The following is a 14,467-nucleotide window of genomic DNA, read 5'->3' on the forward strand; positions in this document are numbered from 1 at the left end:
TTTGAATATTGAAAAATATATATTCATTAATTTACTAAGTGGTATCAAAATTCTCGCTCATGATCCTTTGGCGCTGATCAGTGAGGAACTCAGTAAGGAATTCGGCACGACTTCTTTCGACCCGACAACTGAAGGAGTGGAACATAGGAGTTAGTGATAAATTTAAGCAAGAATTAATTCTCTTTTTATGTGCTTTGTGCAGATATTATTCTTTCAAAGGAAATTTATTTATCATAAAAGAGACTTATCGAACTGCCGTGCTCCTCGAACTCTAAAATGATGAAAACACTGGATGAGAGTAAACTTGGGCTGATTTGGGACACTCAGGAATGAATTTAACGATTTAAGACACGACATTAGATTTTTTTGTTCTAGTCCTTGAAATCTACAAAAGTCCGTGGTCTGGGTACCCCTTGGAACGAATACTCACTTTGCAGTTTCCACCGCTGGGCGAATAGTGAAACTATCAGGCGGAAGCTGGCTTTCGAGTAACCCTCCTGGGAAAGAAGTCTTTAGGAAAATCAACCAAAATCAGATCGTAAGTGACACTCGTTGTAAACACATGTTCCTGTATTTTCGAGAGTACCAGAACAATCTTTACTAGCATTTTAATAGTCAGAAATTTTGATTCAAAAGCGCGAACTTCGTGTCAGACCTGAACTCCGATAATTGTAAATTTTGAACATTAGTTATCAAATGCGAGAAACCTTTCAAGAATCTCTTCTGCAATGTGATCACTTATTTGTCTAGATCACGCTTGATTACAATGTACTCACGACCCAGGGCTTGCCAAGCACTTCCAGCGATGTGGGCCTCTTCGGAAATATGCCTTTAAACTGCGACAGGGCGGGTTTTCGATTGCGCTTAGAAAACGATGATTGCTCACGTGATAGTAACCCTGAGTAGCAACGTGGATGCCTTCTACCTGGTGACGAACGACAAATTTATGCTGCTCACATTCACTAACACGTCCGAAACGACATGGACCAGTGAACTGCTAGTAAGCGCATCAAGTTCTTGTCTATTCTTAATGAAATTCAAAGCGCAGCGCTCCAAAAGCGTTCTCACTTTCACGTTACATCTCCAAAATATATAGCTTTTCTTTTTAGGACCAAACTTCGCTTCACCAAGAATTTGTCACCAGTGGAGCCTTTAATGGGGACACGGAAAGTGCTGGCTTCAAGGACTTTTACATCAACAAAAAATGTGAAGTCAGCAGTGTGGAAAGCCCCATCGGACGCAAAGCTAGGGTTCAAAATGTAAACATGATTCTTATCATTCAAAGAAACTTTCGACGGCATGAATTTTCCAATATGAGTCCGGTTTAAGCAGAAGACCGTTTTTGAACCCTTGACCTTGGGGTGGAGCACGACTTTTTCGTTCTTCGATACGACGCAACCAACAACGATTTGTGTCTTCATCGGACTCATCTGTCATTCGAGACAAGTAGCACCGCATATAAATGTCATCGCTTCAGTGGAGCCATCACTACCTCTCTTCAAGATGAAACACTAAAGTTGGATTGCTTAGGAAAACACTGCGAGATCATGATTGTCTCTGGAAAAAACATTTTACTGTATTCTCACGACGATGGCGATTCGTGGTCTGAATACGATTTTGAGCATGCGAGCTACTCTGATATTAATTCAAACGGATTTGATGTACTTTCTGTTGTTTCTGATAAGGGTGCTCAACTGATAAATTATAAAAATAATAACACTATAATATTTTACAAGCAGAAAAAGAAACAGCCTTTTACAGACCCGGTCAACGAGCGTCTGGCAGTACTTACGAATTGTCACCAAAATAACGTTAAAGTTGCGTGGCTGATTGTAGCCGAGTCAGACCCAACTCTTGAGGTAAGCTTTTCTTTTTGGTAGTGTCATACGCTGCACTAGTAAGACGAATTAACGAGTAATTTCTGGCAACTAGGCGCTGAATACGGATAGCGGCTTCTACGCACTTGTTTGGATGCAACCAAAAGAGGGTCAAAGCCGGCTTTATGGAATATTATCTGTGAACTCATCCCTCACGGAAATCGTGTTGGATCAAACTTGCGACCGACGTATTGGTAATTTCTTAGTCTTGAATTAATTTATTGAAACTTGTTTCAAGTTTATGATGGACCACAAGAGTTTCAGCTTGACAAGACGACCAAAGCTCACGTGTCCCTCATAATAAAGAGCGACAGCGGTGACTACTCATTTAATTTGACTACAACAGAAGAACAAGCCATTGACTACACGTACGATCTTAGAAATAACAGTGATGGTGGCATAGTGGTCGACTTTATTTTCGAAGCGAAGCAGAGTTCTGCACAGTCTGGTTTTGTCGTCACATCGGCATTCATCTACCTTAGCGACCCACTTCCAAGTTGCAAGGAGCAGTCACTTGTGCTTACTTTCAACATCGATCCACCAGAGAGCTACATAACGATGGATTACTTTGCCTCTTTTCGCTTTTTGATGGGCCACCACTGGATGAGGATGTACAACTCGTCAAGCGAGCGAATGAACGAAGACATCTCCAACTGGCGTAAAAATGGTGTGGGCCATGGGAGCAGTTTTCTTGATCAGCTGAAAAAGCGCCATAAAGAAGTCATGGACTTCCGAAATATAACGCTATCCGACGGATCCATAGCCCAGGTGCGAAATACGAACTGTTCAACTAGAAACGGGTTGAATTCTTATACACTATCAGTAATAATTTTTGCTATACTCGTGAAATTATCAAAAGCAAATGATACCCGGAAGCAGAGCGTACCCGGAATCGTGGTGGGCACGTAGTTTTTTCTGGGACATAAACGACAAAAGCTGTCTGGAAATTCCAATGGTATTGCATCTCCCGGAGAATTACAGGTGGGATTAAGCGACTTCGTCACCTCTAGCCACTCCATAAGTTAGGCCGATCCTTTCATAATTCACTTACATGTTCTGATAGGGGCTTATTAACATCTTCCCGGAGCGTTTCAGGACAGTAGTCAAACTCACTCGGGAGACGACTTGGACTTGGTTGAAATTAAAAACTCACTTTTAGACCCCCGTCTAAGTTTGGCCGATCAATCAGTATAGACAATTCTGCGAAACTATATAACGTCAATATGGAGAACTGCGAGCCGTGGACAAACAACGAGGCTAGCCAAGACAAATCTTGTTTGAAATGTGTACAGTTGTTCAGCGATGAACCGGGTCAACTCCAACCGACTTCCTTCTGGAATTATCTCTGGTCGTCAGGGCCGCCGAACATTTGTCCCCAAGAATCCGTTACCAACATAGTCAGCCAGTATCAAGTCACCGACTCACTCAAAACAATTGGTATCGAGTCCGAAATGATTTCCGCCTCAAGTCTTGCTCTTGAAGATGGCGAGTATAGGGATGGGTGCGAGGCACTCAACAGATCGGTGAGATCTAAAAGCACTCTTTACATCTTTAATTTTGTTTTAGCCTTACGCTTTTGAAACGCCCGGTTGTCTAAAAGAAGTCTTATACATTTACCGAAACAATTCAGTAAGTGAACTCAGCCAAGTGAACTTTATCGTTCGCCTCGTTGCGTAAAAAGTCAACAGCTTCTATCGTCAGGTGGTATAGAAAGCAGGCTATTAGAGGCATCACATGAAGCCTTAAACTAACGTGATTGCATCTCCGCGAAGTCCTTATTTTCTCTGTCGATTGCCACGGCGTGGAAACTGTTCTGCGCATTTCTGGTCCAAACATTTGTAAACCGACAAAGGGCATCCTCATCCTAAGCAAATCTATTTCATAATCTCACAAGTGCTATCCACTTCCGCAATTGTAAATTCTACTGTTAAGTTTATTTTCAGAACAGCGCGTTTTGCTTCAAGTTGGAATTGGTGAAAGAAGCTATTGGCAATGTGAAGGTGTCATTGTACGAGAAGAATGGACGCAGTCCAGATTTACAGGATTATTTCATTTTCGAGACCAACAATCCTGAACACGCTATTCCAAAGAAATATGTCGGCCACTGTAGACAGGTTTGATTAGTTATTCGAAATTGATCGGTTGAATTGAAAATAGGGGTCTACGTTGGACTATGAATACAGTGGAAAACTTGCAGACGTTATCGATTCTGTAAATCATACCGAGGATCATCGCCATGATCAGCCCCTATTCATGGACGACATCTACATTGTCATACCCGAATATCGCAGTGGACTTTACCACTTCGTAGTCGACTTGGACTCCGAGTTTTCATTCAAGCAGTACGCAATCGAGTTTGGCTTTTTCATCGAAGAAGGAAAAGCCTTTGACGCCTATGCTTCTATGATTATTACTGCTCTTGTGTTATTCAGTTGTAGCATTTTCGTGACAATAAGTAAGAAATATCAGTTACAAGCACGAGTCAATTATCTATAGGATTCCGTCGATACTTGCCAACTCAAGAGAAGAAGAAAATGATTGTGGTACATGAAGAGGGAGACACTTCGGATGAAGAGGAGGGTGAAGCTGTTGGAGTCAGGACAATGTCCTTGAGGTAAACTAACTAACATTTTATCTGAACGTTTTTCCGTGGATCCTTTTTTCGATTCCTTAAATATTCAGTATGAATCCCAACTTCGACTACACCATTAACGACTCCGATGAATCAGATGAATCTGATGACATGGCAGGATTTGGGGAAATCAAAATCCACCCAGCAGGTACGCTTTTCATTTATATTCTTACTCAATAATGCTTTTAGAAGATCAGCCTGAAACCGAAGCTGTCAAACCGACACCTAGAGCGACATTCCTTGGACAAAAAGTGGTGAAAGACCTGATCCGACGACGCTCTAGATTGGAGCTCGAGCGCGCTCAAGAAGCGGCAGAAAAGAAATTGCAAAATCAAAACTGAAAAATTCAATGTCTACTGTATTCGTATTGATTATCCATTTAATAAAACTGCCTTTATCTCTGACAACCCGCCGTAAACAACGGTACTCTGGTGCTACGCGTGCATTGTTTATTTGCTCGTTTCGCTAGAAAACGCTTCTAATGAGGTTCAATAATAATTAAAATCGCTCTAAAAGAGCAACTAATGCTGCTTACTTCCGCTCCAGTTCAACTAAGCACTTCCTTTTTGAAATGTCGAAATTTGAAAAGAAGAGATACTTTCGAGCCTTTTCGAAGTCTTTGCATTGAAAAGAACGAATAATTTTATTGAATGACAAAGAAAGTTACTGTCGGTATTCTCCGCCGAAAAAGATTGGGCCTTTGTCCAAGTCGGTTTTCACACCTCGGAGTAGCGCATTTAATCCAAATGGCTCATCCTGACGCTTCATCTAATAAATCTTAGATTTCCATAGTTTTGAAGGCTTATGTTATAAACTGAGCGAATCTTACCCATGAATTGAAGTTTGGTGCTGCCGCTGCATAAGTTAAAAAAAGATTGAACTTCATTTCGATTTCTGGTTGATGTTGACTGCTCAAGCAAGCTCTTTTATATAGCGATTTAAAAAGCGGTCAGTCAGGAATTATTAATTATCCGGTATTTGGCAGCATATGTCGATTTGTTTGCTTGGAAAGAGTGCAAGATTTCGAGGACAATGCATTTAACTTGTTATTAGAAGGATATTATCCTCCTTAGGAATCTTTAGACTTCGATTCAGACTCGCGCAAAGATCAACAATTCGGTTACATAGAAAAATATTAAATACAGTTTATTTTTGGGACAGAACATCACAGAGATTCTCAACGCATTTGCCCAGTAGCTCCTTGACAACATGGTGCATTTTTCGCTGCATGATGATCTGCAAGTTGGCGTTTTCGGGCTCACGGATGTCCCGCCATCCATCAGTGATTGAGACAACTTCCACTGGTGGAATTTCAACCTTCGGCGGACCCACGTCTTTTGACGCCTTTCCACGACGACCTCCTTAAAAACATTTGGTCAGTAGAACTATTTGTAATTATTTTGAAAGAACTTCACTAACCTTTGCCTTTTTTCTGGGCAGCTGCTGCTGCCGCCGCTGCTGCAGCCTTTTCTGCAGCCTCTGCAGCTGCTTTCTCAGCCGCAGCTCTCTCCGCGGCTTCTTTAGCGAGAAGTGCGGCTTCTTTAGCGGCTATGATTGTTCTTTACAACTTTAAAGAATTTTCAACTTTTTACCGTTGCCAGCGCGTGTTTTTCTTGTTGCGGATGGAGTTTTTCGTAGATTCAAATCTCGTTTACTGATACTGGTCAAGGTAGTTTCAGATGAAGAGGGTCTGTTCACTTTAAGTTCGGGGAAATCCTCAACCGGGAGAACCTTGAACGCCTGTCGAATCCAATTCATCTCGTCTCCGATGCGCTCAATGCATTCGCCAACGACGTTCTTAAGTACATCATTGATGTCCGGTTGTGGAAGGGGCAGGAAGGTTTCTTCTTCGAGAAGCGATACGAGAGCCTCTTCGATGATCTGAAGCGCATCTTCTTTGCTTTCGAAGTCGTCAAGGGCGAGAATTTCGCGCTTCAATTTAGGAATGTCGTAGTCCCACTCGGCTGGATCATCCCATGGTTCAACGGTTGTATCCACTTGCTCAACACTAGAATAAATAAAATTAAAAATAATTGATTTAAAAAATGTACGTTTCAGAACTTTCGTCCTCGACGAGGCCAATTGTTGGAACGTCTTCTTGGGCGCTACTTGCACGGAGAATGTACTTGAGCCAGACTCGTCGCATGTTTTCAACCGGTTGGTATCGATAAGGAAGAGTTGGATTTTGAACTTTGAAGAGCTCTTCTTCTGACTTGGGTGCTTCGCCAAGAAGAGGTTGTGGCTTTGGTCGTATTCGCTGCAAAACTTTGTTAAGAATGTATTCAGAAGCCGATAATGCTTCTTCTCGTAATCTCTTCGCCGACTTGTTGTCATTTTCTGGCTGTCTTCCGATGCCTTTTAAGCTCACTGTGAAAGATGGCATTGATGGACTAAGCTGCAAGCTCCACACTTCATGGAAATGGCCTTTTTTCTCCGTCTTGAAGGAAAACTGAAGCGTCTCGCTTTGGCCAGGGAGGAGTTTTTTTGTCGCCGCGTTGAAGAAAAAGCGCTGCTTGTTGTTTCGATTAGGTCCGTCAAAGCTGATTTCTCGATGCTCCTTGTGCCAATCGAACATGGCTACAGTTGTGCCAACATTTGTTATAGTGATTTTGGCATGCTTCAGCTCGCCTATCATCGTATCGAAGTAGAGATAAACTGGGTGTCCGTTTTTGCACTTGGCTGTTACCACGTAGTCTTCCACTCGAACTGCTGGGCCTCTGATAAATCCATTAACAATAGAGGATTCTCTTTATTTCGGATTAGCCAAAGAGTAATATTGTATAAGCCTTGCCAATTTGGTTCGCCATAAGGTTGGTCAATAAACTCCTTGCCAAAGTGCAATCATGGAGGAAGCTCCTCATTTTGGTATGCTAATCCGATCCCTAGAGAGTGAAAGTGTACCTTCAGAAGCACTGTCAGAAAAGTTGCCATTATTTAATCTTTGTTGAGCTTGGTCCTCGAGAATTTCGGTGTCGGCTTCGTAATATTCTTTGCCTTTGACGATAATATTGTCGATATCGGGACGGTGTCCTTCGATTTCGGCAAGAATGTGTTTTAGCTTTTCAGTTCGCGAGACCAAATATTCCGAGTCAGGTCGATATGCGTACTTTTTGCTTTCACAAGTTTCTTCTTTGACGAGTTTTGGCTTTCCGATGCGTTCTAAAGGACGTGCCTGGCCCTTTTCAGATAAGCCAAGGCTCATTTTGAGGCCAGTCTCTTCGGGGCCAATAGTTTCGTATTGCCTCCAGAATTCAGAGCCAACTCGAAAGCCTTTGTTTTGGGTCAACTTCTGAGCTTCACGATCTATATTGAAACAAGAATTTTTGATCCCTATCCTTTTCCCTTATCAACAGCTGGGATAGCTCTATCAATAAGCTCTCGTACTTCGAGAGTGTGCCGAAAATCTTCTCCACTCATTCCAATAAGTTGGCTATTTTCTTTTTGAAGCAAAGAAGAAATATATCCCTGCTGTTTTTTTCTGTGTGTCATGTGATCTTGCCAGTTTTTAAGCGCGTTCTTCGAGTTGATGCGGCTGTCAAGTTTGTAAACTGGGGGTGCTTCGTGGCTCAAGTCCATCTTGGCGCGAGTGATGCAGCTTGGCTTGCCGAGAAGTCGATTCCCGATTCGTTTGTCCATTTCTCCTGCTCCCATCGCCGATTCAATGAAGTCCTCTTTTGACCCAATCAATTGCCAATCCTGTAACAAAGTAAGTAGATACAATCACACTATTAATATGATTTATATAATATAAACCTTTAGATTTTCAACATGACTTGCTCCAAATATAAGATCGTCTTCATGAACTGGCCAGTTGAGTGAGTCTTTTCTTTTGAGAAGCGTTATTCTATTCCGGAAATCATAATCTGCATCGGCGTCGCCTGACATATTATTCTTACGGACTGTTATTGTTCGATTCTGACGCATATTTGAGCGCGTCACAAGAACTCGTCTGGCTTCTTCGATCGCTTCCTTCAAGAAATAATAGAGAAGTAAATCAAAAAATGAGATGCTACCTCAATTCTTTCAAGGTCGTCCGGATCGACCGCAAGTTGTTGAATATCCTCTCCATCGATCACAGAAGAAGCCTTTTCTTCTTCCACTTCTGTTTCACCCTCTGTTGCTGCTGTTGAATCTTCATCTGATATTTTGCGCTTTGAGGTTTCTACAGAATTATGTTAGCGAAAAAAATTCCTGGCGAATGATTGTTTGATAAATGCTGTCGGTAAGATGCTCACTTATGCTTTCGCAACTAAATTATTACCTTCATGAAGACTTCTTGTTGATGCGGTGTTCTTTTATGCCTGCTCAATAATTTGTTAATTTTTAAATTTCATATCCACACAAGTGAATTTGAAAAATATGCAATCAGAATATCTTGCACAGATTCCTGCGGCGTTGGCTCCTGCTCTATATTCTCTTTCGAAGAAGTACTCGCCTTTTCAAGACTGGGAGGAGTACTTGCTACGCTCTTTCGCGTTGTGCTTGTCACTGCCGATCCCGATGAGATTGATGTGGCCTCTGCCAGTTTGGATCAAAATCAACCGTTTCTATCTTTTTTTTTTTATATAAAATCTTGCTTGCTGAAAATAATCTTGATTTTGCAACCCTGTCTGAAGTTTCTTCTGATGCCGCTATACTTTCTGTGTTGCTCTCTTGTACCGAGCTTTCTAAAAATTTGTATTAAAAACACTTACCCGTGCTTGTTCCCGAACTGCTTGTGTCATAAGAACTCGACAATGATGTCAGTGAGTTGACGACACTGGTGAGCTGTCAGCTCGATCAAAATGATGATAAGAAAAGTATTTATAAACTTATTTAGATCTATTTCCTTCGCAGCTGCTCTAAGCTTGCCCTTCGCCATAAAATTCAATGATAAATTCTCTATACTAATTTTACAATTTTTGAAGCATGTTCTTTCTCCAGAGTGACAATAGAGCATCGACTCCGATTACCTGACTTGTCTCTTTTGAGCGTTCTGTTGGACTCTGTCCGCTCGTCCATTCTTGGAGCTTCTCAATTTAGCCTCCTCTTTTAGCGTTTCTCTTAAATCTCAGCTGGCTCAGAAAATATTTAAAATCAACTTAATTCTAGAGACTTTATTCTATTTTTGAAATGCGTAAATGAACTCGGAGCTGCGCGTTGCCATGGACACGATGCGAAAGTAACCGAGCAGATTTAGTTGATTTTTATTTCAAGCATTTAACTTTCAGTACTCTAAAGATTTCTTCGGGCCATTGACGATAATCGTTCTTCCTTTCGTAGAGTTTCTTCTACAGGGTCGTAGGATGATCCCACTTCGAATTTGACTAAGGAACGTTTCGCGTTGAGTCTTTTCCGGCTGTTCAACTTGTTTCATTTTTTAAAAGAAATATCGACCTCTCTTTTTTTACCTCCAATTGAAAAACGTTTTACTGGCTTCAACTGTGTTTTTGAATTTTTTGTCGATGGAGGTTTATGCTCGGCCCTTAAATTAAGTATAGAGTTTTATCGAATAGTTTAATTGTATGTAATTCTTCTACCGAATTCGAGTAAACGTCATTTTTCTGCCTGGAGTGGGAGAACATGGAGATGATGTTGTCGGAACGACAATCGACGAAGATGCTGGAATAGAAAAATCAACACTTTTATATTTAAACTTTTTAAAACATACATCTCTGATGGCTTTGAATAGAGGAAACGCGACGTGTGCTATTCGAAGCTCCATAGGTTGAGTTTATTCGCGCTGGAGAAGCAGAAGTACTCAGAATGTTCTCCACTGAGTTACTTTTTCGTATTAGTTTTCGGCTCTTGATTTGAATAAGTGAATTGTCTCATATGGAATACACGTTAATTTCAATTACTCCAAGAAAAATAAGCCTAGATAGATAGAAAGGATAGTATTTCTTCCAATCCTGTTTTTGCACTCAGTAATTTTATTCTCTCTGCAATCGACAAGCGACCTAAATTTCAGATCGAGCTCATTTCCCTATCTCTTTATCACTAAAAAATACCTTCCATATTCAATCACTAACGGCAAATGAATTTTTAACTGAAGAAAGCAAGACATCTTCCCGGCGCCTTCGGAGCACTTGGAACTCAACCATCCGCGCAAGGCAGAATAAGCTTTCTCCTTCAACATTCTTTTATCTTTCCTTTGCAAAAACAACTATTATTGAACACTGTTCTTTATTGAAATGTCTCCGTATATTTACTGAAAAATAATTCATAGTTTATTTCCGAACTTTTGAAGAAAATGTAAAAAAAAAAGTAAAAAAAGACCGATTATATACTGTTGTGTTACTGTACAGAGAGTTTGGCGACTGCTGTTTCGTAAATTGAGGAAATGCGATTTTTGAGGATCGGAGCAAATTTCAAGTCTGCAATGGCTTCGAAGTTTTTACGTGGTAGGGTCAGCTCGAGAGTCAATTTTGTTATATTTGCTAAATATAAATTAATTAGGAAGGATGGTCGTTTGATGTCGTCGTTGTGTGTCTTCTAAAAGCGCCCATCAAATTGCCGAAGCCTCGCTTAGAAGCCCCGAGGATGCTCTTCTCTATGGGTCATTTTTAGTTCACTTTGAGGAGAAAAATAATTTCTGCATCTTACTAAAATTGACCCTTGACTGTAGACTACTTTCTGGCTGATGGCATGCAGGAGCAAGTCTTTGATTTTTTGCTTCCACGGCTTTTTGGTATCGCAACTAGACTCGATTGAGCAGATGCAATAAATCATTAGTAACTAACCACGCATGCTTCTTGAAGAGCTTGGCTGAGCTCGATTGCACTGGGATCGCAGCAGAGCACGTGACATCGGTATTCTTCTGGACCAATTAAATGGATAAAACCAAACATTCTGTTTGTAATTTCAGTAAATTTAAAAGTGAAATTTGCAATATTCTACCTAGCATCGTTTCCTATAGCCATAAAGCTCAAATATCTAAGACGAACGCGACTCAGTTCGCCATTGCAAGGGGAAGATTTCGAGGAAAGAAGATCTGCGGGGGAGAGCTTTTCAAAAGAAGCTAAAGAGAACGCTGAAATCGTTAAATGAAAATAATAAAATACCGTGGTAGCAGAAATAAACGCATTTGCAGGAGTCCACTCTGACTCGAGGTGGATGGTGAGCAGGCGACCGATGGCGTCCCGAATGGTCTCGATACCTGTAGGGTTGTTCACCGCGCAGTTGCCTACGTACTTCACTTGGAACTGATTGTAGGGCTCCGGGTCTTAATTGAATTCGAGACTTGAGTTCTAAGTTGAGCTAGCGCGGATGAGAAAAGCGAAGTGAGCGACAATTTCAATGAAATGGTTTTGTGATTGACGAGCGATCAAACCTTGAATGGAAAAGGGCCTTTGCTTTTCCTTGGCCATCTGTTAGAGTTGGATAAATATCTACTGAATGAGTAACAACTAAAAATGTTTCAGCAGTTCCAACTCGGTCCTTGATTTCGTTGGCTAGACGAAGGCAGTTGGCGTGGATAGCAGCGGCGACTCCTTTGGCATCCGTCTCGCAGCGAAACACAAGGGCCATATCGGTCGATCCAACCCTACTCACCGAGTTCCCGACTTTGATCCCTTTATTGGTAATAAAACTGCATGTGTGAACCCTGTCCTAGCGACGACGCCGATATCCAACTGATGCGCTGCCCAAACGCGGATCTAATAATGCAATAAAAGATGTTGTTTGGTGCTTCTCACCGATGACAGCTTGATTGTCTCCAGAATTGCTCGTGTAACAGGATCGATAACGCGTATCTGTTCGGCCTCCACCACCAAATAAGCATCACTCTGCTGCTTTCCAGTTGACTGTCCACATTCATCTTCCTCCGGTGTATCCTATCATAATTAATAAGACGATCAACAGATGCTACAATAAAATATTATGGCTGACCTTTATGAGAGGTCGATATCCGAGGGAAAAGGATGTGCTTGATCTGGGGATATTTCGCGAGAGGCGGCGAATAGCATTCTGCAACTCAGACGAGAGATTTGTGTCAGCCACGATCTCTGTCGAGCCTAATTGACGTACTGGGAACACTTCTCCAGCGGTCGTCCACCGTCCGGAATGGTTTAATTGACTACCCCTAAAACGGGTTTAAATGGGAACAAGGAAGAGTATCTGAAAAATCGCTCAGCTCGTGAATACCAGTCAACTCGGTTATCCCAGTCTTTGACCCATTCGGTGGGAGAAGAGAGACTAGAATCAAACTCTGAAGAGATGCCTTCTTCCTCGAGAGGATTTGAGTACTCTTCCCAGTCAAGCTTGTCTAACAGCTGTTTATCGGCGTCAAATTCAAAGTCAAAGCTGCATCCATCTATCGCCGTGGATGCATTACAAACATTCAATTAAATAAATAATAATAAAGCAAAGCGTCCCAATCTGCAGATTGTCGCGGTGGGAGAGGCTCTTCAAAAGTCTCCTCTGACATTTAAAATAAGATCAAACGGTTTTCTGTTTAGCGTTTCTCTAATGTGCCATTTGCAGGGATTAAAATTGTGTATTCCCGAATCGTGGAAAAAATGGGCGGGTGGTTTCGACGACGGCTACCGATGCTGAGGGGAGTAAGCTGCAATATTAATGAAGGTGACCTGCGCGGGACCAATCGCCCAGCGCCGATGAAGTTAAACTCGAGCTGGCCGTTGGGAATCGACGGCGGCCCGATGCGCCATCCCTCGCGCGCATGGACACTCGCCAAGCACGAACTGCGAACATCTACCAGCATCGCGACCGGGCAAAATATTTATTCATCACGAGCTGAGCGATGAAAAATCAAATATAATTTCGTCAAGACTGATAAAGCACCGTTTACTTACGGAATATAAAGTGTTGGATTTGGCAGGAGTAATGTCTTAGGCTGAAATAGATTTTTATCAATTGAAATCATGGAAGACTACTAAATTCGATGTGCTTACTCGAGGACGACGCTTGAGGATAATGACATCTTCTTTTGGGCAGCCCATGGGGTGAGCGTTGCAAAATGCCCCAAGGCGAATGCTTCGAGGGAGAACTAGCGCGCAAATTTTGACCAGCTAAATAATTTTAAAGCTATGTATCGTTATATTTTCACGGCGAGACCTGGTTTCTCCTTTTTCTAGACATTTTTTATAAATAAACCGGTCAAGATCCTTTGCCTTAGACCGAAAGAGAGGGTTTAAGAAAATTGAATTACCTTAGAAAGTCTTCGTTTTCTCTAGTTGCGTTTTGCGTATATGCATTTCTCGCAGCTCAATTCTCTATTCGTAAATTGACAGGCGCGTGTGCTCGTTCGTCCCGCGCTGTCGAGTGATAATGGCAACTGTAGTATGGCTACACTGGGTCGATTCTCTTTGGGAAGGAAAATCGACCTGCTGCTCTTTTTGCGTTTTTTGATTAGCGAGGCGAAGGGGGCCACTCTCCGCCGCCAGCTCAGCCATCGCCATCGATCGTGCAAGTATTTAATTTTAAAAAAGGAAAGCCTCAATAATGCAGCCGCCAGGGAGGATGTAACGTGTCCCCACCGGTTGACTCTCAGAATATTCATACAAAGGACACCTCGCTATGCAAACTACGGTAAACGACAGTGATCGGTCTTTTATTTTATTGCTCTGGAAAAGGCTCAAATTCTTCGTAATAGTCATCCGGCTCAGCGTTGATTGTCTTGGTATATCTGCATCTGAAAAAGCCTGTATTGATCTTTATTTTTGGTGTTAGAGTAATACTTGTTAGTGTGCATTGAAGACTCGACGCAAAAGTTAATGTTGCAAGAAATGTCCATGTTGTATTCTTCTATTCCCTGGTTGAAGACAAACGATCTCAGGTCGAGTTTTAACGGGAATAAAAATAATTTCTATTTGATGTGAAAACTCCATTCCTAAACGAAAATCGAAGCTCACGCTTTGCGAAAACACTAGGCGATCGCAACTTGGTACTTGTAAGTCGGCTTCCTCGCCCGTTCCAAACGATGTCATAGTATTTTGGGTCCGGTACATCTCGCTCAGAT

At 41.8% G+C, this 14,467-nt stretch overlaps 3 protein-coding genes across 3 annotated transcripts; all 3 read right to left on the reverse strand.

Moving 5' to 3' along the window:
• Positions 1-5,629: 5,629 nt before the first annotated feature.
• LOC145708937 (MYCBP-associated protein-like) lies at positions 5,630-9,587 on the reverse strand. Its single transcript, XM_081786630.1, has 12 exons — positions 9,462-9,587; positions 9,126-9,176; positions 8,897-9,033; positions 8,771-8,801; positions 8,523-8,671; positions 8,263-8,478; positions 7,848-8,205; positions 7,381-7,812; positions 6,561-7,254; positions 6,102-6,517; positions 5,929-6,057; positions 5,630-5,870 (listed from the first exon to the last, which is right to left on the reverse strand). Exons 1-12 carry the CDS (start codon positions 9,508-9,510, stop codon positions 5,656-5,658), a joined length of 2,877 nt encoding a protein of 958 aa, XP_081642756.1. The 5' UTR covers positions 9,511-9,587; the 3' UTR covers positions 5,630-5,655.
• A 1,136-nt stretch (positions 9,588-10,723) lies between these two features.
• LOC145708938 (amyloid beta precursor protein binding family B member 2-like) lies at positions 10,724-12,018 on the reverse strand. The gene is made up of 5 exons (XM_081786631.1): positions 11,822-12,018; positions 11,553-11,713; positions 11,389-11,509; positions 11,232-11,340; positions 10,724-11,188 (listed from the first exon to the last, which is right to left on the reverse strand). Exons 1-5 carry the CDS (start codon positions 12,016-12,018, stop codon positions 11,060-11,062), a joined length of 717 nt encoding a protein of 238 aa, XP_081642757.1. The 3' UTR covers positions 10,724-11,059.
• Positions 11,916-13,793, reverse strand: LOC145708667 (uncharacterized). The gene is made up of 6 exons (XM_081786365.1): positions 13,658-13,793; positions 13,401-13,517; positions 13,302-13,342; positions 12,379-12,571; positions 12,186-12,323; positions 11,916-12,146 (listed from the first exon to the last, which is right to left on the reverse strand). Exons 2-6 carry the CDS (start codon positions 13,446-13,448, stop codon positions 12,039-12,041), a joined length of 528 nt encoding a protein of 175 aa, XP_081642491.1. The 5' UTR covers positions 13,449-13,517; positions 13,658-13,793; the 3' UTR covers positions 11,916-12,038.
• Between the last annotated feature and the right edge of the window lie 674 nt (positions 13,794-14,467).

The sequence above is a fragment of the Oikopleura dioica genome, chromosome XSR (genome assembly GCF_907165135.1).
Source record: "Oikopleura dioica chromosome XSR, OKI2018_I68_1.0, whole genome shotgun sequence".
Taxonomy (NCBI): Eukaryota; Metazoa; Chordata; class Appendicularia; order Copelata; family Oikopleuridae; genus Oikopleura; species Oikopleura dioica.